The 23,258-nt window shown below is 42.1% G+C and overlaps 1 protein-coding gene across 1 annotated transcript in view; it reads left to right on the top strand.

Moving 5' to 3' along the window:
- SMG1 (SMG1 nonsense mediated mRNA decay associated PI3K related kinase) overlaps positions 1–23,258 on the top strand; it is a 72,088-nt gene that overhangs the window by 30,895 nt on the left and 17,935 nt on the right. The window contains exons 21-46 of the mRNA XM_082200006.1: positions 2,046–2,242; positions 3,724–3,888; positions 4,416–4,570; positions 5,961–6,106; positions 6,251–6,452; positions 6,944–7,053; positions 7,247–7,394; positions 8,511–8,670; positions 9,266–9,386; positions 10,221–10,469; positions 11,058–11,342; positions 12,368–12,512; positions 13,503–13,638; positions 14,010–14,240; positions 14,363–14,540; positions 14,737–14,898; positions 15,386–15,603; positions 15,792–15,946; positions 16,433–16,655; positions 17,539–17,785; positions 17,906–18,135; positions 19,242–19,490; positions 20,239–20,487; positions 20,731–20,949; positions 21,776–21,966; positions 22,093–22,265. Coding sequence (XP_082056132.1) covers positions 2,046–2,242; positions 3,724–3,888; positions 4,416–4,570; positions 5,961–6,106; positions 6,251–6,452; positions 6,944–7,053; positions 7,247–7,394; positions 8,511–8,670; positions 9,266–9,386; positions 10,221–10,469; positions 11,058–11,342; positions 12,368–12,512; positions 13,503–13,638; positions 14,010–14,240; positions 14,363–14,540; positions 14,737–14,898; positions 15,386–15,603; positions 15,792–15,946; positions 16,433–16,655; positions 17,539–17,785; positions 17,906–18,135; positions 19,242–19,490; positions 20,239–20,487; positions 20,731–20,949; positions 21,776–21,966; positions 22,093–22,265 — 4,944 coding nt within the window. The remainder of the gene's footprint in view (positions 1–2,045; positions 2,243–3,723; positions 3,889–4,415; positions 4,571–5,960; positions 6,107–6,250; positions 6,453–6,943; positions 7,054–7,246; positions 7,395–8,510; positions 8,671–9,265; positions 9,387–10,220; positions 10,470–11,057; positions 11,343–12,367; positions 12,513–13,502; positions 13,639–14,009; positions 14,241–14,362; positions 14,541–14,736; positions 14,899–15,385; positions 15,604–15,791; positions 15,947–16,432; positions 16,656–17,538; positions 17,786–17,905; positions 18,136–19,241; positions 19,491–20,238; positions 20,488–20,730; positions 20,950–21,775; positions 21,967–22,092; positions 22,266–23,258) is intronic.

The following is a 23,258-nucleotide window of genomic DNA, read 5'->3' as shown; positions in this document are numbered from 1 at the left end:
AGAATGGACAGAACCAGGTCCTTCTAACACAGAACCTGAGCACTCCTTTTCTGAGCTGAGAAGTATTTTCTCTTGCTGACGTTCCAGCAAATTAAGGATGGGCTCAACTGCACAGCAGGCTTCCAGAGCACAGCTTGGTTCCAGCTGTGAAAGTGGGTCCTCAGCAGCTCCACCTTTAAGCTACTTCAGTCGACCATGGACTCACCCTCCTAGACCTCTTCACCACGCTGGTCAGTGTGGAGCCTCTGTCTCCCCCTGCCCCCAGTTTCAGATTTCAGAGCAGAGGCTATAGATTCCCTTACAGCTCCTTGGCACCAGGGTGGTCTGTTCAATATTATTTCAATCCTTCTCCTGTCTAGAGTTCTTGAGTGGCCCAAGTCCTCCTTATTGCACTTCCCCAGCCCTATCACTTTGGTTTCTGGACCTCCTCCACTTAGACTTGTGGTTCCTGCTGCTCAGACTGAGTATTATCTCCTGGGGACCAATACTGCCTGGGTCGACCTAGCCATGTGGACATTGAGTGGAGCTACCTCATCAGCTCACCTCATTACCTCACCATCCTTGCATTTCATAGGCTGTCCTCTGAATCTATGAGGCTGCTTGAAGAGCCTTTTGCAGATGAGCAAGGAGAAAAAAGCATTGTTGCCCTGTGTCCTGGCATTAAAAGACTTGTATACTTCCATCAAGTTGGTCTCGACCAAGGCCTCTTACCAGATGCCCTTATAATACCAAACTAGTACCCTCTCCTATGTCTTAACAATGATCTAATGGCAAACCCCCCTGTTTGCATCCACATGTACAGCACTTCTAGGGTGGAGGGGGGTCACTAATGAGACCTCTGAGTGGTGTATCACTTTCTAGCATGGCATCTCAACACCGTTCTTCAGGCCGTGTCCTATTCACCCTATCTCAGTGCATTCTTGTCTTCAAATACACATTTTCCAGGAGGACAGCATTGGACTGACCCTTCATTTGTACCTAAAGTGAACAATGCAAAGTGTTGGTGCTGACCTTTAAAGCCCTAAACGGCCTTGGCCCAGTATACCTGAAGGAGCGTCTCCACCCCCATCGCTTAACCCGGACACTCAAGTCCTCCTCAGAAGGTCTTCTGGTGGTTCCCTCAGTGCAAAAAGTGAAGTTACAGGGAACCAGGCAGAGGGCCTTCTCAGTAGTGGCACCCTCCTCTTCAGATGTCAAGGAGACAAATAATTACACAACTTTTAGAAGACATCTGGAGGCAGCCCTGTATTGAGAGATTTTTAACTTGATGTTTTGATTAAATTTTTAGATATACTGTAAGCCGCCCAGAGTGGTTAGGGAAACCCAGCCAAATGGGTGGGGTATAAATAATAAAATTATTATTATATTATTATTAGGGCTCAAGATTTAGTCTTGCCCTCGTTTTGTCCAGATGTGTCCTACGGAACATCCTGCCTAGCTGGAATGACCACCTTTTATAAAATATGTTCCCCACTGTTGGTTATGATTTTTTTGGTAGATTGTACCATTGTCTAAATGTATCTCATGCCAACCTGAGAAGGGAACATTGCTTGCTTACTGTGAATGGGTCTTCTAGGTTGGCATAGTGATACATCCACAGCAGCACTTTGGGAGGTTAGGGGTGTTTCCAGTGGCTGTTTCGTATTGACTCATTTCCCACCTCTTCACTCTAGTCTATTTCATCTTCCTCACTCAGATACATGCCCTTTTCGGTCCCCAACCTGATTTCCATCCCCTTGTAGGGAAAGGGATTGTGGGGATTATGTTTTCTTGTTCTCTGTAGTCTGAACTTTCTCCTTTTAGTTTGGCCACAGACAGAACTGGAGGAGGACCCAGAGGGAGACCTCCAACAGTTCAATCAATCACATGTCCTTGCCTTAAGCGAATTATAGGGCACAACCCATCTCATGAATGTATCCATATGCCAACCTGGAAGGTCCATTCATGGTAAGTGATCAGAGCTCCTTTTTGGAAATCATAGTTTTGGTTTGAAAACATCATTCTCCTATCCTGTACCTTGAAATGTTCTGAATGGATGTTTCCAGGCATCATTAGAAGTCTTGCAGCCCACACCTTAAACCCTGAACAAGATGTCAGCCAGTGGACTACAGCAGACAATGATGAAGGTCATAGTAGTAACCAGCTGAGACTGGTTCTGCTTCTGCAGTACTTGGAGAATTTGGAGAAACTGATGTACAATGCCTATGAAGGATGTGCTAATGCACTCACATCTCCACCCAAGGTTTGTGCTCAGTAACATAATTGCAGTACCTTGCACTGGGTCTTCAGATTGTTGTGGAACATATCCATAGACCTTGTTTGGATGTAACAGTAAACTGTGGTTTAGCACTATGTGAATGAGCCAGCCTTCTTTGGAGCCTACGTGTTCTCTTTGGGTTCCTGTTTGAATTGTAACCTGTAATGCACAAGTACTGTGTTCTGAACCACAGGCCCCAAAGAAGGCTCATGGGAGTGTTTGGGTGCAGGGATACCAAAGAAGGATGTCAAAACCAGAGTGATCAGTTCTAATGCTTTATTAAGCAAGATGTAGACTTACAGCTAGGGCTTGCCGATCGAAAGGTCGGCGGTTCGAATCCCCGCGGCGGGGTGCGCTCCCGCTGCTCGGTCCCAGCGCCTGCCCACCTAGCAGTTCGAAAGCACCCCCGGGGGCAAGTAGATAAATAGGTACCGCTTACCAGCGGGAAGGTAAACGGCGTTCCGTGTGCGGCTCTGGCTCGCCAGAGCAGCGTTGTCACGCTGGCCACGTGACCCGGAAGTGTCTTCGGACAGCGCTGGCCCCCGGCCAATAGATGTGAGATGGGCGCACAAACCCCAGAGTCTGTCAAGACTGGCCCGCTCGGGCAGGGGTACCTTTACCTTTACTTTAGACTTACAGCAAAGCAGCCTACAAGATCTCCTAGCCTTTACAAGATGCGTAACGGATGCTGCAACAAGGAGATGACTTGTATGCACCCATGCAAATGTACATACATTATTTATATACAAAGCAGCATATGTCACTTTGACCAGAACTGCTCATCGCTTCACCTGAGCAGATGAAGGCATAGGTGGCGGATACCTGTCTTACAGATAGTTCCCCTTTCTGTGCTCAGAGCCGAGCATCCCAAGCCCAGGTGTAGCTTTCCCGAACATTTCTCATTAAAGAACATCATATGTAGCAGCAGTGCTTCATAGCAGCTGTACAGTTCTTAAATAAATTGGAGTTGATGTGTTTACTTGAAACTGTACTTTGGTGGGAAGGAGGCGTCCAGGCTTGGTTATCTTCTAGGACTGTCCAGTGTACAGACAAGGATTCTGTGACTTGATCTTTGGGTGCCAGGTGTGCCTTTCACTGGTTCTTCCCCAGTTTCTTCCCTTCTTTTCCCAGGAACAAAACACATCCTCTTGCATTTAATACCTAGCTTGTCAGTTGCTTCTTACTCTACCTTCTGCAACTGTCTTTAAATCCTTGAATTACTAGGATGATGGCTGTTGCAGCTGTATCAAATAGATATAAACATTTAATTTTTCTAATAATTCTGGGTGGTATCAAACTAATTTCTGCTCAGAATAGACCCATTGAAATAAATTGAATGATTATTAAGGCCTGCTAATTTCACTATGTGACTTGAAAAATTGATGACGATGCAAATAATTTTTCAGAGTGCGGAAAAAATATTGTAAAAACAAGTTGTTTTTTTCTCTCTGTTTCTGCTTATGAAGGTTATCAGGACATTCTTCTATACGAATCGCCAGACTTGCCAAGATTGGTTAACTCGAATTAGACTTTCCATCATGAGGGTTGGATTGTTGGCTGGACAGCCAGCCGTGACTGTAAGGCATGGCTTTGATTTACTGACAGAAATGAAGGCCAATAATATCTCTCAGGTACTGCATTTACATATAATTTCCTCCATAATATTATTGTGTCTTGAGTAAACAAGGGTGAGGATGCGGGTGGCGCTGTGGTCTAAACCACAGAGCCCAGGGCTTGCCGATCAGAAGGTCGGCGGTTTGAATCCCCGTGACTGGACCTAACGGTCAGGGGTACCTTTACTTTTACCTTTACCTTTAAACAAGGTAATTTAATTCATGGCAAATAGATCTCTTGCAATGATAAATAATGATCCATCAAAGGAAACCCACACATTCTAATAAATCCAAGTAGTTGTACATGTCTTGGCTCCAGAGAAAAATAATTTGTCATTCTTGAATTACAGCTGATTGACTCCATTTTAAGCGATGCTTGTAATGGGTTACTGCAATGGGAAATGTTACGATTGCCCTTCAGAGATTGTTGTAAGAGTATACACAGACATGTAAATGAGTTTAAAAGGACTTTGTGGGTTGGTGTAATCTTGTTTCACTCTACCCTATAAATTGAAGTCTCTTTGTTTTCTCCATCCCACTATTAGGGGAATGAATTGGAAGTAACAATCATGATGGTGGTGGAAGCACTCTGTGAGCTTCATTGCCCTGAAGCAATCCAAGGAATAGCTGTCTGGTCATCTGCTGTAGTTGGGAGGAGTCTTGCTTGGATTAATTCCGTAGCCCAGCAAGCAGAAGGACGGTAAGTTAGTCCAAACATACAACCTACCTGAGAGTATATGTATGTATTTCATATTTAAGTGAAATGGTATCAACTACCCCCCCCCCCGCAGTCCTGCAGTTGGGTTCTGTGCTTGTACAGAACATTTACAGAACCTGCTAGAAAGCTCTGGTCAGTAAGATCATTTTCCCATCCCTCACTTCATACAAAAATATTTGCTCTCTCTGTACATGGCTTGGATGTGTGGGTGGGGACCACATTATGTCTTATTGTATATTCAGTGCTTTTTTCTGGGGGAATGTTTTCCCTAAACATTTTGTGAATCTTTGTACTTTTGTTACTTTTGTCCATTTACTGTACAGTGGAACCTCGTGTTACGTACTGTCCTCCTTACGAATGCTTCGGGTTACGAGCTCCGCTAACCCGAAATTAGATGCTCCTGGTTGCGAACTTTGCCCCAGGATGTGAGCAGAAGTCACGCTCCGGCTGTGCGGCAGCAGCGGGAGGCACCATTAGTGAAAGCGCGCCTCATGTTAAAAACGGTTTCCGGTTACGAATGGACCTCTGGAACGAATTAAGTTCGTAACCGGAGGTACCACTGCATTTATTTCCCCCAATTTGAACTATAAAATGCTGATTTTCTTGAGTCAAAATGAGAATACCCCTAAACATTTTTTTTTAGAAAAAAAGCACTGTGTATATTAATTAAGAATCGGGTGCTTCAGTAACTCCAGTATGTTTATGAACACAATTCAAAGTGCTGGTGTTTTACTTCTGAAAAGCCTGTGTGGCTTGGGACCTGCGTACATGAAGGAACATATTCTACAACATCAACTTGCGTGTGTAATAAGATCATCTGCCAAGAACCTCCTCTGGGTTGCACCTGCAGGAAAAGTCAAGAGGCTTAAGAGATATAAACAAGATATCTTCTTGCATTGCTTCTGCTTTTCGAAGCCTGGCAACAGATCAGAGCAAGAGGAGAGGGAGAGGCTGGTCATACAAAGATGAAATCATCCTTACACACCTCTCAGATACCCTTCTGTCTCTTTGCCTTTTCTGCCAGAGAATCCCAGCTTGGAAAGAAGGAAGGTGCTGTTGCTGTTGCCACGCTTCCTTGCTTGTTTTCATTGTCAGGAGGGGGGCATAGGAGTCTTCTGTCCCAATCTTAGTGGCACTGACGGAGAGACAGAATTATCTGTGAGCATTATCCTAGTTTCATAAATCTGTCTCCCTTTGCTCTGAAGAAGACACCCAGAAGTAAAGGGGAAATGAGAACAGGGAGGGAATACTTAATTCTGCCATCCACCTGTATGCTTTTTCATTGAAACAACAGCAGAAGCATTTTAGTGAGGGATGCAGTATCTGTGTAAACAGAAATGATACCTAACAGCTGACACTAAATCTTTTTAAGGTATGAAAAAGCTGCTGTTGAGTACCAGGAACATATTTGTGCCATGACAGGAGTGGATTGCTGTGTCACAGGATTTGATAAATCTGTTCTGAAGTTGGCCAATTCCAACAGTGGCAATAATGCCAGCCCCAGACACTCTGTAAATGGTGAGTATTACTGGAGGTAGATTGGTTTGATTTGAATATGAGATAGTCACCTGTTGGCCTGAGTCTGTCCGTCCTCCGCCTCCAAATGTACCCCACTGCCGACTGAGTGAGGTGTGAAACAATCCTACATCTTTACTTTCATAGGGGATTCGAGGAAAACAGTACTGTCTAAACCAAGTGACTCTTCACCTGAAGTCATAAATTACCTGGGTAACAAAGCTTGCGAATGCTACATCTCCATTGCTGATTGGTCTGCTGTGCAAGAATGGCAGAATGCTGTCCACGACCTGAAAAAAAACACAAGCAGTGCCTCAGTCAGTTTAAAAGCGGACTTCAACTATATCAAGTAAGTACCCTTGACTTCTACAATAGCAAACTGCCACACTAATACATGTCAGCCTGGTAAATGGTGTAGAATAGGAAAAATGGGAAGCGAGAAGTGCAAGATTTTCACAGTTCAGGTAAAAACAGATCACAGCTTTATTTAATTAGAAGACCAGATATTTGGACAATTTCAAAGCAGGAGCCAGTGCAGCCAGCCCGAGAGAGAAACACAGACTGACTGACTGACTGACTGACTGACTGACTGACTGACCCACATACAGCTTGCCCAGTCCTGGGAGGAAGATGGTAGGAAGATGCTGTTTATGCCTCTGTTCTTTGATCTGACATTGTAGACTGTGTAGACTGTCAAAAATTGGAAATTTCTCTGGAATTGGAGTGAGCAAAACATAGGATCCGCTGGTAGATTAAATATTAAATTTATCTGGCTTTCCCTGTTCTGATTTAGAATGATCATAAAATAAAATATGAAAATGTATTAAAACTTCATTGCAGGTCTCTAAGCAGTTTTGGATCTGGGGAGCTGGAAAAATGTACAGAACAGCTAGAATTGCTTCCAGGGGAAGACATCAACCTGCTTATTGGAGGAGCCAAAGAAAAAATAGGTATAAGTTGAGCGCTAATAGATACATGAAGATTCTCAAGTTCTTTAAGCCTCGGAACTCTATGTTTTAATTTCCATGCTTGTACATGGTGATGTTACTTCTATGTTTTGTTGGTGGGAGGGGAGAAACAGAAAGAAAGAGAATATCTGCCAGCAACTACTGATAAATCTGTATGTATTGCCAACCTTTGCAGATATGAAGAAGCTTCTTCCCAACATGCTATCTCCTGATCCAAGAGAACTTCAGAAAGCAATTGAGGTTCAATTATTGAGAAGCTCGATATGTTTGGCAACAGCTATTAACCATATTGAACAGGAACAAAAATGGCAACCCGTTACTGAGTGAGTCTTTCAAAATGCTAATGCAGCACTTCCAAAAATTAGAATAGAGCACAGGAGTTTTCTATAGGCTCTCCTCCCCAGGCAACTGCAGTCCCAGGCTGAGTTGTATTAAAAGATATATAAAATAACAGAATCTAAAATCAAGTGCGGTATTACAAAAGGTGCAGCAGCAATATATCAAAATGGTGTGGTCGGAGTAATAGTAATAGTAGTAGCAGCAGCAGTAGTAGTAATAATAATAATAATAATAATAATAATAATAATAATAGCAGCAGCACAGTGGTACCTCGGGTTAAGAACTTAATTCGTTTTGGAGGTGCGTTCTTAACCTGAGGTACCACTTTAGCTAATGGGGCCTCCCATTGCCGGAGCACAATTTCTGTTCTCATCTTGAAGCAAAGTTCTTAACCCGAGGTACTATTTCTGGGTTAGCGGAGTCTGTAACCTGAAGCATCTGTAACCCGAGGTACCACTGTAGTAGTAGTAGTAGTAGTAGTAGTAGTAATAATAATAATAATAATAATAATAATAATAATAATAATAATAAATTTCTTATCCCCCACCCCTTTGATTGGGTTGCCCCAGTCACTCCAGGGAGAAGAGGGGAGGGAAGAGAAGCACCATACTTTAAAATCTTCCCAAAACAGGGCTTCCTTCAAACCTCTGTGAAAAATTATATTGTTTGACATCTGCTGGGAGGGCATTCCAAGTGTGGGTGTGACTGCCGAAAAGGCCTTCTGCCTGGTTCCCTGTAATTTCACTTCTTGCAGTGAGGGAAGCGCCAGAAGGCCCTCGGAGCTGGACCTTAGAATTAAGTAAAACATCTCGCCCTACCCCCTCCAAAAGCTTGCACAACAAAGTGCTGATGGAAGATGTACGATACCAGTGCAGTATGTACCTCTGAGGGGAGAGCATAATTAGCACTGCCTACTGTGTTAAGAAAATGGGGCTTATTTATATCTGACTGGAATGTTAATGCTCAAGATAGAACTTCACACCTTGTTCTCACTTTCATAATTTAAAATACAGAGCATTGCATAATGATTTGTACATACATTTATTTTGTGAAGTATAACTGCTTTAATAATTCTTTATCTCATGCAATCTTTATTTCAGGAACCTTGTGAAATACTTGAAACAGACTTCACGAATTGCCATTGGGCCTTTAAGACTTGCTACTCTGACAGTGTCTCAGTCTTTGCCAGTACTGAGTACCCTGCAGCTGTACTGTTCATCTGCTTTGGAAAATACAGTGTCAAATAAGCTTTCTTCAGAGGTATTTTTCTTTTGCATAACCCAAGCGTTTGGTAAATTCACAGGTTTATGTGCATCGACACACACATTCTTGTGTGGATTGCCCTGCTATACTGTATATATTGGCACATTGAGGGGAGAAATTTCATCAGCTAGTGGCTCCACATCAGCTGATGTGGAACAGGATCAAAACTGTCAGCAGTAATACTTTCAGAGGGAATAGTAACTTTCTGCCCCTATGCTGGTGTAAATTACACAAAGCCTGGTGTTAGTGTTGTGATTTGTGTTACTGCTTATTAGTGCTGTTGTGAATGGTCACTGTGCTTATCTTGTGTACATTCCACATTAACTGATAAGGCACATGAACTGTGGCATCTGGATTGTATCCATCTAAATTATATTCAAGAGGAGACCCACTGAAATTAACAAGCCTAAGTTATTCATGTATATTAATTTCAGTGGATCTACTCCTGAGTCGGACTAACATTTGATGCAACACAAAAAATTAGTTCAAAGAACCTGTGTAGGAATGTTTTTATTAGAAGGTTAAGGGAAAACCAGAGCTTTTTAGGCAGCTTAAAGCCCTATCAAGCACTCAACTTTTATGCTTTTTACAGGATTGTCTCATTCCTCTCTTCAGTGAAGCATTGCGTTCATGCAAGCAACATGATGTTAGGCCATGGATGCATGCCTTAAGATATACCATGTACCAGAATCAGTTGCTGGAGAAACTTAAAGGTATAGACATTAAAGTAGAAGCATCTGTGTTCTGTAGGGTTAATTTGCCTCCAATTTGTGTTATTGCTCATTGCCTATGATATTACCTGTTTTGACTTACCTGCCAATTTCAGTATGTGCATGTTCCTCTGACTACAGTGAAGTATCAACTAATTCAGAATAACAGGTTTCATCAGAACTACTTTTGGGATTATATTAGCAAAAGATTTCAGATCTTTTCACATTAAAGTAAAATGTAAAAAAAAAAAGTCTATGGCAATACTATTTAAAGATAAGGAACTTTAAAAAGACTTTTCTGGACAATTTTGGCTTATCATCATCATCATCATCATTCCACACCAGTGGACCATGTTAATGTACAGTGGTGCCTCGCAAGATGAAATTAATCCGTTCCGCGAGTCTTGCGGTTTTTTCGTCTTGCGAAGCACGGCTATTAGCGGCGCTTAGCGGCTATTAGCGGCTTAGCGGCTATTAACGGCTTAGCGGCTTTAAGAAAAAGGAAACAAACTCGCAAGAACTCGCAAGACGTTTCGTCTTGCAAAGCAAGCCCATAGGGAAATTCGTCTTGTGGAACGACTCAAAAAACGGAAAACTCTTTCGTCTTGCGCATTTTTCGTCTTGCGAGGCATTCGTCTTGCGAGGTACCACTGTATAGCTGTGTAGCAGAATTTACGAAAGCAGCTTCAAAACTCGTACTAAATATACATATAAGATTGACGACATTTCATTCACAATAAATATCCATTACATACAAAGCCCATACAGTATTCAGTATATAAGTTTAAACAGTTTATTTGATTCAGAGGACATTTCTGGCTTTATATGTACTTTCAGAGCAAAGTATTCCAGTCAGAAGTCATTTAATGGAACTGGGACTGACTGCTGCAAGATTTGCTAGAAAACGTGGGAATGTTGCTTTGGCAACACGGTTGCTTGCTCAATGCAGTGAAGTTCAGCTTGGAAAAACCACAATGGCTCAAGATTTAGTCCAGCACTTTAAAAAACTCTCAACACCAATTCAGATGGATGAGAAATGGGGTCCTGAGCTTGAAATTGAAAAAACCAAATTGTTATACACAGCAGGTAAGTCTCATTTATATGTTTGTATTGCAAATCACTGTGAAATTCAATCAAACTTTAATTTACATGTTTAGATAAATAGAACTAAATCCGCCTTTTTAAATGTCTGGGTGCGTGCTAATGTTCACTATGGGGGTATTAGATCAGAATAAAAAGTAATGTAGGTTTCTCAAAGGGTCTGTGCATCTAGTGTTAGTCCTACTGAGATTGAAATTAATAGACATGGCTAATTTAGGGCTATTAATTTCAGTGGATCTACTCTGAGTAAAAGAAGGCTCCACCCCTGTGTAACAAGTAGATTTTTTGACATTGTAAGCCCAACTATTTCCCAAACTCTATAGTTTTTGAAAGTGACTTGCTATGGATGGCTAGGATGGGGAAGACCAACTTCTTTTCTTTTTTGAGAAATGCAAATCCAGACCGCTTTGGGGTGATGGGTCTAGTAATGTGTGGGTTCTTGGCTCTTGCCATTAATTAATTCTCCACATATAACTTAGTTGGCATTAAAAAAATCAGCGGTGTTCTCTGAAGCATGCAAAATAAAAACTGATTATGCAACTAAAATGATATTAATTTTACTATTTTTTTCAGGCCAGTCAACCCATGCAATGGAAATGCTGAGCTCATGTGCCATCTGCTTTTGCAAATCTGCCAAAGCTGAATATGCTGTAGCCAAGTCTATTCTTACACTAGCCAAATGGATCCAAGCCGAATGGAAAGAGATTTCAGGGCAGCTGAAGCAAGTCTACAGAGCACGGCAGCAACAAAATCTTGCTGGCCTCTCCACATTATCTAAAAACATCTATAGTTTGATTGACCTGCCATCTGCTAACACCATTGAAGAGGACTATCCTAGGATTGAAAGTGAATCCACAGGTATAAAAGTTCCTCTGTTAGTTTTCTGCTTTGTCTGCATACATGTTTGATATGGTGGTTCCATTCTGTTCAGTAAGAGGCCACATTAATTATAGGCCAGAGGTGAACAGCCTGTGGCCCTTGGCAGAAATGTGGCCTCTGCCTAGTTTTTTGCAGCCCTTTGCCTAATTTTGAAAGTCCTTAGGCAAGAGTTACCTGTCCCACTAGGGTGGGGTGGGATGTGGAGAGAAGGGGGTGATCCTGTCAGTTGTGGCTTCTGCCGCAACCATGCAGCCTTTACAGATTGGCCCATTAGATAGTCATACTCTCGAGCAAGTACATAGGTTTAATTACCTAGGATTACTTATGGATGAAAAGCTTTCACAGAAACCCCACCTGGATGCAACCAAGTTATTATCTGCCCACTCTGCTGGGCAGGCATTCAGGTTCTTCCATTTGAAGGGGGAGGGCAGTTAATCAATTGAGCCATCAAGATCTATGTGTCAAAGATCATTGCACAAGTGCTTTACAGGGCTGAGATCTAGACATTCTTTATTCGTCATGCTAATTCAAATTAAGTATTTGAAGTGTTGGACTATTTGGTCCAGCTAAAGCTAATCTCCCAAGTGTAGACTGTCAAAAACTGGAAATTTCTCTGGAATTGAAGTGAGCAAAACATAGGATCCGCTGGTAGATTGTTAGATGGTTTGCAGCAGATTGGCAATGGTTTCTGGCAAGCAACAACACCCCCCCTCCCCATTGGACTGTTAGAGCTATATTTATCATAGCTTTGATGTAGTTTTGAACATAAATATGCAGGAGATTGGCTCTTTGGGTAGTTGGCTGTGCTCCTGAGATTCCATTTTGCATTAGGCTATATGTGACTCGGCCACAACTTTTCATTGTTTCTGCTTGGTAGACCTTGGTATTCTAGTAAAAAGCAAAGCAAATCTTGCAAGCCTGAAGTTTAATCATGTGCCCAGAGGATCATGATACCATTGTACCTTTTTGAAGCATCCACTTCATGCTTTGTTCTTTCATTGCAGTAAACATTGGTGTTGGAGAACCTGACTTCATCCTGGGACAGCTCTATCGCTTGTCTTCGGCACAAGCACCTGAAGTAGCCAAATCATGGGCAGCACTTGCTAGCTGGGCTTATAGATGGGGACGAAAGGTAGTTGATAATGCCAGGTAAATCTTACTTTTTAAAACCAAAATGGACTCTGAACATGTTTCACATTAAGTGATTTTCCTACCACTATGAAACTTGCCTGGTTAACATTGTGCTCTCCTGTCAAACAAGATGGCTTGCTAATGTATGAACCTTGCTGGCTGAGTAAGATATTCCCATTACTGAAAACCCAGGAGGTATAGATATGCGGCTTACAGTATGGCAGTGACCGAGAGCGCAGTGGGTCATTTTGTTCTTCTGATGAGCCATTGGATGCTAGAATTTGAATTCCTCAGATTTATAACAAATAATAAACTAAAGGCTCTCTTTAAAGCTGGCTGTTTGGTGGAAACCGCTGTGCAAAGTTCTTTGCAAGCCCTGTGCAGCAATTAGCTCACAGTCAAAGCTTGCTTTCTGTAGGCATCAGGAAACTCCAATTCAGCCTGTCCAGCAGCCTTTGGCTTTTCCACCTGCCAGATGATGGGCAGCAGAACTGAAGCATACTGTCCCTTGCCAATGCACATTAGGGAGCACACTTTAAAGGCTTCCAGTTGTGCATTAGGAGCAGAGTCCTCTTCCTGCTGTTGCTTATGATGTCAGGTGTTGGACAGGTGGGGATGGTTTGGGGAAAACAACCTCACTCTCTTTCCATTCCAGATAAAATCACTTACTTTGCCCTTCCATTCCTCTAAAGAATTTTGCAGTTGCTTGCCTTTTCTTCTCTTCTACTGAGAAGAGCTTGACAGTTAAACAGACCATATTTACTTACTTGGTATTGTGTCTGAATGCAGTCATAGCTTGGAAGTAACTACAGTTGTTGCTGATGACTCTGCAGCGCTGAATTGCAACTTACAGTTGCAAGCCTTTGTGCAGAGATGATGTTTTAACCTAAAGCAGCAAGTAATTTAAATGCTAGAGTATTAGAAGTCAATGCACAGTGTAGCAAAGATATGTTAGCACCATGCTTATTCCTTACTTTCAAAGTTGATAAAATATGTGGTGTTATACAGTCAGGGAGGTGTTCGTCTACTGCCAAGAGAGAAATCTGAAGTTCACAGCCTACTTCCAGAAAACATTACAGAAGAAGACAGAGAGAAAATCTATGGCATCCTTGGACAGGCAGTGTGCCGGCCAGCTGGGATTCAGGTTAGTATAAATTAACTTTCAGAAACGTTTCATTTGTCAGGGGTAGCTAACATGGTGCTTTCCAGATGCTGTAGACTACAAATTGCATCAGCCCCAGCCAGTATTTTCAGTGATTAGAACTGATTGTGTTTAATATGATTGGCAAATGCCACTAATAAGACCAGCATAAATAGGCTAGATAGCATATTAGTTTTTTGAGCTTTCGGAAAAAACAAGCCATCTTTTATAACAGGTTGGTTATTTAAAATGTGAGACACCAGTTCAAAGGCAAAAACTTGACAAATGATTTAAGTATACATGAAGAGGAGTGAATATTTGTAAGTGTGTACGTGTTGGGTAAAATTGTTTATTTTTGTTTAACTTTAATTTAGGACGAAGACATAACTCTTCAGATTTCAGAGAATGAAGATAACGAAGAAGATGATATGGTTGATGTCATCTGGCGGCAGTTGTTGACGAGCTGTCCTTGGCTTTCAGACCTTGATGAAAATTCAACTGAGGGCCTAATCAAAGTGTGGAGGAAAGTTGTAGACAGAATCTTCAGTCTTTATAAACTCTCATGCAGTGCCTATTTTACTTTCCTTAAACTCAATGCTGGTCAGGTATGCTGTACGTTTTGACTAGTGATGTAAGCAAGTTTGTTTTGTTTATGTTTTGTTTTTAAAGTCTTTGGGGCTTCTGGGAGAGCTGTATGTTCAGTGAGGTTGTTTGTTTTCATGCGTAGGTTCCTCTAGATGAAGATGACCCCAGACTGCATCTAAGAAACATTTCAGAACAGAGTACTGATGATGTGATTGTAATGGCAACCTTAAGGCTGCTGAGACTGCTTGTGAAACATGCTGGAGAACTCCGGCAGTATCTGGAACATGGGCTGGAAACCACCCCGACAGCTCCATGGCGAGGTATGGAAGATCTCAGGCTCTTTTGAGAAGGAACCCCACAAGTTAGGGGCTGCCTCTGTCTCCACTGTTTGGTAGCAGAATAACATTTATTCCAGTTACTTGTAAATGGAGCAAAATTATGTTGCCCTTTAAAAATGAAAAAAGAGGCAAATGTGTTCTGTGGTAAGCTTATTTCTGTGCTTTTATCTTCATAAAGGTATTATTCCTCAACTCTTCTCACGTCTAAATCATCCTGAAGTATATGTCCGTCAGAGCATTTGTAATCTTCTTTGTCGGGTAGCACAAGATTCTCCTCACCTTATATTATACCCTGCAATTGTGGGTACTATTTCACTTAGCAGCGAATCTCAAGCTTCAGGTATGTTTTGGTAGTCATATTTATATTTGCCCGTCTCAGTTCCATCCTTCATGTCACATGCCATTTCAGAAGATCCCCCAACTTTCTTTTAACTTACCTTTCTTTAACACTTTTATCTTTTAACATCTTTACAGTTAAGAATTTCTAGTAGCTGTAACTGAGCTACCTCACAGGTGTGCAGTTCCACTGTTGCCAATACCTAGATTTAACTTCAATAGATTAACTGGTTTTACAAAATCTAGAGTTGCCAGACCTCAGTTCAGCATAGTTTTCCTGTCTTGTCACGCAGCTGAGTATGACTGGTGTTACTTAAACACTCTCACAGTATTTTGAGAGTTTCCTCTTGCATGAGCACACAGAGTATATAGATGTTGTAGTCAAAGGCAAATCATTATAATGCTGTTCAAAGATACAGTTTTACAGTATCCAGCTGGCCTTTGTGTTTTGACCTAACCTGTTGATCTAATATTTTCTCTTTAAAACCTAGGGAGCAAATTCCCGTCAGCAATACCTACCTTTTTGGGTAACATCCAGGGTGAAGAGTTGTTGGGTAGTGAGTGTGATGAGGGAAGTCCCCCTGCTTCTCAAGAGAGCATAAAGGATGAGCCAAAAATGGGCCTAAATGAAGACCAGGCAATGATGCAAGACTGCTACAGCAAGATTGTAGAGAAGTTGTCAGCTGCAAATCCAACAATGGTGTTGCAGGTATAATTGCAGTTCAGCCAGAATTTGGGGACATTTGTGTTTGGAGTCGAATCGAGTGCTTCATGTGTTGTGTACTTACGCAGGAAGAAATCCATTATATTTACTCTGGGAATTAAATTTTGAGACTTTTAGAAGTGCAACTGCACAGTTAAAAATGCACAATTTTTTTTGTTTTGTTATCAATCCAGGTTCAGATGCTCGTAGCAGAATTGCGCAGAGTTACTGTTCTTTGGGATGAACTTTGGCTTGGAGTGCTTTTGCAACAGCACATGTATGTCCTTAGACGGATTCAGCAGCTGGAAGATGAAGTAAAGAGAGTCCAGAACAACAACACTCTGCGCAAGTATGTTTCCACCAATGTGTATATGGATATGTGTTGCAAATGGGCAGCCTTTCCTCCTGATAATTAATGGTGCTATTTTTTTAATGGCATGTCGTGATTTTTGTAGCCTGAAGAACAATCACATCATGAAAACAGCCCTATAATATTAACTTACCTCTACTTAAGATACTAAAGTGCCACAAAGGGAGTAGTAGAAAGTGTCCTTACTGGTGTGGAAAGGGTTTTTTGGATGTTCAGCAAATTATACTCAGTTCCTTTTGTTTCTCACTGTCCAAGGTTTCAGAGAACTCTGGAGACAGAATATCATGTAGTGTAAATTCTGATTCTAGATAATCTGGGGTGTGTGTGTTTAATACATTTATTTACATTCTTTTTCATGGTTGGCTTTAAAATAACAAAGTTCCTTTCATTGTTTTGGGGAGCAATATCTAGAAATTCCAGCATACTTGACACTTTTGCAAAAACCTTTATCTCTTTTTTTTCAAGAGAGGAAAAAATAGCCATCATGCGTGAAAAGCACACTGCCCTAATGAAGCCCATTGTATTTGCTTTGGAACACGTGAGGAGCATCACTGCGGCTCCTGCTGAAACGCCGCACGAGAAGTGGTTTCAGGACAACTATGGAGATGCAATTGAAAATGCCCTAGAAAAACTAAAGAACCCATCTAATCCTGCAAAGCCTGGAAGCAGCTGGATTCCTTTTAAAGAGGTATAGTATGTCTCTCTCTTGCCAATAATACAATAACTTAGAATATTTTTCTCTGCTGTGGAAGAATAAAAAAAAAGGGTGCTGCTGTTGTAATTTAGAATATTAATGGTTTTGTGGGTAATGACAAGGTTTAGGTTTTAGAGAATTGAGAAAAAACAATAGAAAAATGGACTAGAAATACCATTAGTTCTTAAATTTTCTACGCTAGAGGTTGCTTTCATTTTTGGCCCATGGGCACATTTGCAAACTGCCATTGCCACTTCAATCCATATGTTTTCTTCTCTCCCCCACCCTCCTGACTGTGCCACTGGAAAAAATTGGGCCAGTCAGACGAACAGCTTCTTCTGCCAGTGTGGTACACGGCTATATGGAGAGGTTTAAGTTTCTCATTCATGTTGCTCAGATTGGCCATATGAAAAGTGGGGAGGGAACAATTTTCATCACATTGCAGGTTTGGGTAGGAGGCCCTGCCTTTCCCACTTTACATGTTGAGGGTTAAAATAACTTGTCCCCTACACATCTCAGCTGCTTTTCATGGCTCAGCTGAGGAGCAAGGAGGGGGCGGGCAGGGAATGCTGTGTGGCTACTTTTGGGATGCAGCCCCCAACACCTTTCTGCAGTAGCTAATAAAAACCAAACAGGCACCTTCTAAGATGTCTTCAGTTTTGTGAATTCCTTTGGAATTAGTGGGTTGTATCCAGGTAAGCTCTGTTGGGAGGAGGCTCATTGAAATTTATGGCTCTAATGTAGCCATGTCCATTATTTTCAGCAGGTCTACTCTGAGTAGGATTAGCACTGACTACAACCCAGTATTTTGATAGACTGGAAACCATGCAAGGGTCAGGACCTCACCTTCTTCAACCTTGTGTCTTTTAAAAAATAGGTAATGCTCAGTCTTCAACAGAGAGCCCAGAAGCGGGCCAGTTACATTCTACGTCTCGAGGAAATAAGCCCCTGGCTGGCTGCCATGACGAACACTGAAATAGCTCTCCCTGGAGAAGTGTCTGCCAGAGACACGGTCACAATTCATAGTGTAGGAAGCACCATAACAATTCTGCCTACTAAAACCAAGCCCAAGAAGCTCCTGTTTCTGGGCTCAGATGGGAAAAACTACCCATACCTTTTCAAAGGTGAGAACATTCTGTAACTTCTCCTTGCCCCAAGCAGAAAAATTTTAATGGAGGATATATTGCATTCCCTTTTCCAGTTACATTACGTACTGTCTGGTTTGCCTCTATTTTTCACTGCAGGACTGGAAGACCTACATCTTGATGAACGGATCATGCAGTTCTTATCCATTGTTAATACGATGTTTGCTACCATAAATCGCCAGGAGACACCCCGTTTCCATGCCAGGCATTACTCTGTTACTCCACTAGGAACACGATCAGGCCTAATTCAATGGGTGGATGGAGCCACTCCTTTATTTGGACTTTATAAAAGGTGGCAGCAGCGAGAAGCAGCTTTACAAGCACAAAAGGTAATGACTACATTATACATGCTGGCACCAGTTGTGAAGTAAACTCTGTAATTTTACATTATAATTCATGGAAGTATTAACGGTTACTGAGACAGAATCAAAATTCTGATTAAAATTCTAAGTATATGCTTATGTGGTGTCTTATAAGGGTTATTTTAAAATTAATTTGAGGTGCAGAGATTAATTAGAACACCTGATCATAATAATGAAATATGTGTGTGTGTGTGTGTGTGTGTGTGTGAGAGAGAGAGAGAGAGAGAGAGAGAAATGTTGTGTGTGTGTTGAATGGTGTGTATGTGTCCTTTTCTCAGCCTGCAGAGCTGTAACTTGGAAGGCTGGGTTTTGGGCTGAGGACATCTATGAACTCTGCTCTAGTGTGATAGCAGATCATAGAAACTCATGTCTTTAAAACGTGTGTGTGTTGTTGTATGCACAAGTTCAGACCTGCTCTGTGCAGTGTCTCTTATCTTATGTAGCTTATGCAGACACAGAGGTTTTCTTTTGAAGAAAGCGTTCGCTGAGTCTGGAGTTAGAGGCACCTCCCAGTCCTCCTGCCGCTCCAGATGCAGAAATCTGAAAGAGGCAGAGATTCTATATGAACATTGGTCCCTGGGACGAATTGCTCCTGATTCCAGTACTGCCTATATGGAAAACAAGAGCAGTACTGCTTTAATTAAGTTAAGCAATACTGGCTATAGGAGAGTGCATATTCTTGGAGCAGGAAAGGGATGGTGCATACCAGAGCCTAGATGCCATAAGAATCCCGTCTTCTGTCTTGCTGTCCGTGTGCAGCACAGATATAGCAGTCATGGGAAATAATAGTTGGAGCAACAGCACCTAATGCAACAGGAGATCTTGGAAAGCAGAGTGGGAAACTGGGAAACAATATGAGACACACACCCCCGGCTAATTCTTCTTAACTTGATTTAGCTTGGAACTGCAAAAGGGTCAGTAGCAAGGAGCACCCTATATATTAAATGCAAACACAAAGATTTAGTCATCTGTTGCAAACAATCTTCCAGCCAGGGTTTAAATATATGACATGTTGATTCCGTCTCCCAAGATATAATGGAATAGTAGTTGAACTGTGCAATTGACTTTTTTAGGCCCAAGATTCATACCAGACTCCTCAGAATCCTGGAATAGTACCTAGACCTAGTGAACTGTACTACAGTAAGATCGGACCAGCTTTGAAGGCAGTTGGGCTTAGCTTGGATGTATCCCGTCGAGACTGGCCTCTAAATGTAATGAAGTCTGTTTTGGAAGAGTTAATGGAAGTAACACCTCCCAATCTTCTTGCTAAAGAACTTTGGTCATCATGCACTACACCTGATGAGTGGTGGAGAGTCACACAGGTATGTAGAGACCTTTCCTAATAGAATCTTAATGTTTGAGTAGGTTTAGTCTAATATCTCCTTGCCTTATGTACACAAACAACCATGCTTTCCATCTAAATTTGGTGGATTCTTGTAAAAATCCTGAGTGGCTTTTCTGAAGAGTTTCCCCTTATTTCAGAATAATTTTAATGGAAGAACAGACCATCTTTCATGATTGCTCTGGATGCCACTTAATTTCAAAATTAAAATTGGCAGATGTGCTTTCCCTCTAGGCAGCGGTCTGTTTTGGGGTCAGGGAGAGGCACAGCTTGTTGAGGATCACATGTATACACACACACACACACACACACACACACACACACACACAGCTTCAGGAAAGGCACCTGTGATCCTTCACATGCTGTTGGAATTGTTAACATCAGCCCCAAGCAGCATGGCCAATGGACAGGGAATTATGGGAGTTGTAGTCCAACAACACCTGGAGAGCAATAGGTACCTATCCCTCATTTGCTTCTTATACCACATCTGTTAGTCGGACAGTAGAAATAGGAATGTGTCCGTGCTCATTCTTCTCCCTAGCCTGGTGCTTCTCCTTGAGCATAATTAGCCTTTGTGTGGATAAAGGAGCATGTGGCTTATGGTTAAGCTATATAATGACCCCCCCAAAAAAAAAACTTTTAGTAGTTTTTTATTTAGAGTACACTTTTTAAAATGGTGGGGAAAAGAGATTAATAATGATGATACTTCCCTCCCCCCCCCCTCCCAGTCTTATGCAAGATCCACTGCAGTTATGTCCATGGTTGGCTACATTATCGGCCTCGGAGACAGACATCTGGACAACGTTCTTATAGACATGACTACTGGAGAAGTTGTTCACATAGATTATAATGTTTGCTTTGAGAAAGGGAAAAGCCTTCGAGTGCCTGAGAAAGTTCCATTCCGGATGACACAAAATATTGAAACAGCATTTGGAGTAACAGGAGTGGAAGGTGTTTTCAGGCTTTCTTGTGAACAGGTAGGCCATGGGATATTGGGCTTTAAGGAAGTCTTGAACTTCTGTGAATGAAGCTTTTGCTTTATGGGGGGCCTTTTCAGTAGTGGTCTTAAGTGTGGAACGCCCTCCCCAGGAAGGCCTGCCGAGTCTTGCCACTGAATGCTTTCAGAAGTTGGGTTGAAACTCCCTAACACTGGATTTGGGCTTGGTAGCTAATTGCAAGTGCACATTTTAAATGATACATGTAATACGCTTTAAAAACAGGTTCTGCACATCATGCGGCGAGGACGAGAAACCCTTCTGACATTATTGGAAGCTTTTGTTTATGACCCACTTGTGGACTGGACCGCAGGGGGAGAGGCAGGGTTTGCTGGAGCAGTGTATGGTGGAGGTGGGCAGCAAGCTGAAAACAAGCAAAGCAAGAGAGAGATGGAAAGAGACATCACACGTAGCCTCTTCTCTTCCAGAGTTGCTGAAATAAAGGTATGTTCAGTCCTTTAAAAAATTCGTTTTATATGTATCTGCTTGTTACTTTAGATTCCAGGAACAGTGGGCAAAGTTGCTTGCAGGAATTAACTCGAAACAGGTTTTAGATTACAGTATTTCAAGCACGCTTCCATCTTAGTGAATCTATTTATGCTGTAACTTTAGAAATACATACACTCACAACATGAGGGTTGTTTTTTTAAATTTTCTTACAAAAATGTGATTTTTCGATTGACTTGCCTAAGATCCAGGACAAAGTGCTGCCTTCTGGAAATTCCCCCCGGAAGTCAATTTCGCCTTTGAAATCCCAGTAATGTCTGGGAAAATCCAGACATGTGGCAGTCCTAGTCCAGGGGAATTTTTGGTAATCTGAGAAACTGATTGATAATACAAAACACACATTTCACCAAAGGAAAGACTGATGATAGTCAGAACCCTGAAAACAAACAAAAACAGGCAAAACATGCCATCAAAACATAACAGACAAGAAAGTAGGCAAATCAAAGTAGGCAACCTCCCCAATAAAACCTCAGTTTTAAAATTAAATGGAAGCAGGAGGCCCTGATGGGTGGTTAGGTGGTTGTTTGAAGATGCTGTGGTGACCATGAACAGCATGTTGGAGACCCAGTTTTTGCCATGCTGTCATTCAAACATTAATTTTGCTCTGAAGTTTTAAAATGTGTGACTTGTTCACCTTTTTATTTGTTTAATATTCATTCTAATTTAGTGATAACAATATCAGTTTCACTCCACTTGTGATACTGGTAGTGAAAAGTGGTAGCAAGTGTTATTCATAAGTAAGTAACACAAATCTTGTCTACAGGTCAACTGGTTTAAGAACAGGGATGAGATGCTGGCTGTGCTTCCTAAGCTGGATGGCAGTTTAGGGGAATATTTAAATTTGCAAGAGCAGTTGACTGATGTTGAAAAATTGCAAGGCAAATTACTCGAAGAGAGTGCCTACCTGGAAGGAGCAGAAGCAGCGGATCACCCATGTCACACACTGCAGAACAGGTACAAGAAATCTCACTTTCGCTTAGATATTCAAATGCTTTATGGAAATTCAAAACTGCATATGTTTCTCTAGAATTTGGAGTTGGGGGGAAATCACTTAATGTGGCTTCTTCCTTTTTATCACAGATATTCTGAACACACTCAGCTGCAATCTCAGCAGAGAGCAGTGCAAGAAGCAATCCAGGTGAAACTGAATGAATTTGAGCAGTGGATATCTCATTACCAAGCTGCTTTCAATAATCTGGAAGCAACTCAGCTCGCAAGTCTTCTTCAGGAAATCAGTACCCAAATGGATCTTGGTAATGAAACAAATTAGGTGGTCTCCCCCCCCCCCCATTGTCCATATTGTGAGGCAGAGCAAGGTGGCAGATTAAGGGCAAGTAAAATGGTGTTGGGGGGTGTTTTTGTTTTTACTACATGGGGTTAACATTTTTATATGTTCAGGATACTTCTTTGTTACAATACTGTACTGGTCAGTCAGCTGCTGAATGTCTGCTGCCTTTGGAATGCATTGCATTGGTATGCAATGGATATCAGGTTATTCTAGGCCAACCATTGGTAAAGGTAAAGGGACCCCTGACCATTAGGTCCAGTCGCAGACGACTCTGGGGTTGCAGCGCTCATCTCGCTTTATTGGCCGAGGGAGTCGGCGTACAGCTTCCGGGTCATGGGTCCAGCATGACTAAGCCTCTTCTGGTGAACCAGAGCAGCGCACGGAAACGCCATTTACCTTCCCGCCAGAGTGGTACCTATTTACCTACCTGCACTTTTACATGCTTCCAAACTGCTAGGTTGGTAGGAGCAGGGACCGAGCAATGGGAACTCACCCCGTCGCGGGGATTCGAACTGCCGACCTTCTGATCGGCAAGCCCTAGGCTCTGTGGTTTAACCCATAGTCCCAACCATACTGTGTGCATAGTCCTTTAGCTTCAACAAGGGTAGTCAACATAGTGCCCCCCAGATATTGTAGACTACCAGATGTTGTTGACTACCACTCCTATCTCCTCTGATCTGTGGCCTTGCTGACTGGGATTGAGGGACGTTATGGTCTAAAATATGTGCAAGGCTGTTGCTGAACATGTTTTGCCCCTGAATATTTTCCTTCCCTGTACAGTGGTGCCCCGCAAGACGAATGCCCTGCAAGACGGAAAACTCGCTAGACGAAAGAGTTTTCCGTTTTGGAGGTGCTTCGCAAAACGAATTTCCTATGGGCTTGCTTCGCAAGATGACAATGTCTTGCGAGTTCCTGCTGGGTTTTTTTCCTCCCCCCCCTTTTCTAAGCCGCTAAGCCG

Source organism: Podarcis vaucheri (assembly GCF_965113315.1).
Source record: "Podarcis vaucheri genome assembly, chromosome: 14".
NCBI classification, from domain to species: domain Eukaryota; kingdom Metazoa; phylum Chordata; class Lepidosauria; order Squamata; family Lacertidae; genus Podarcis; species Podarcis vaucheri.
The sequence above is the reverse complement of the archived record's forward strand: the minus strand, read 5'-3'. Positions and strand labels throughout refer to the sequence as shown.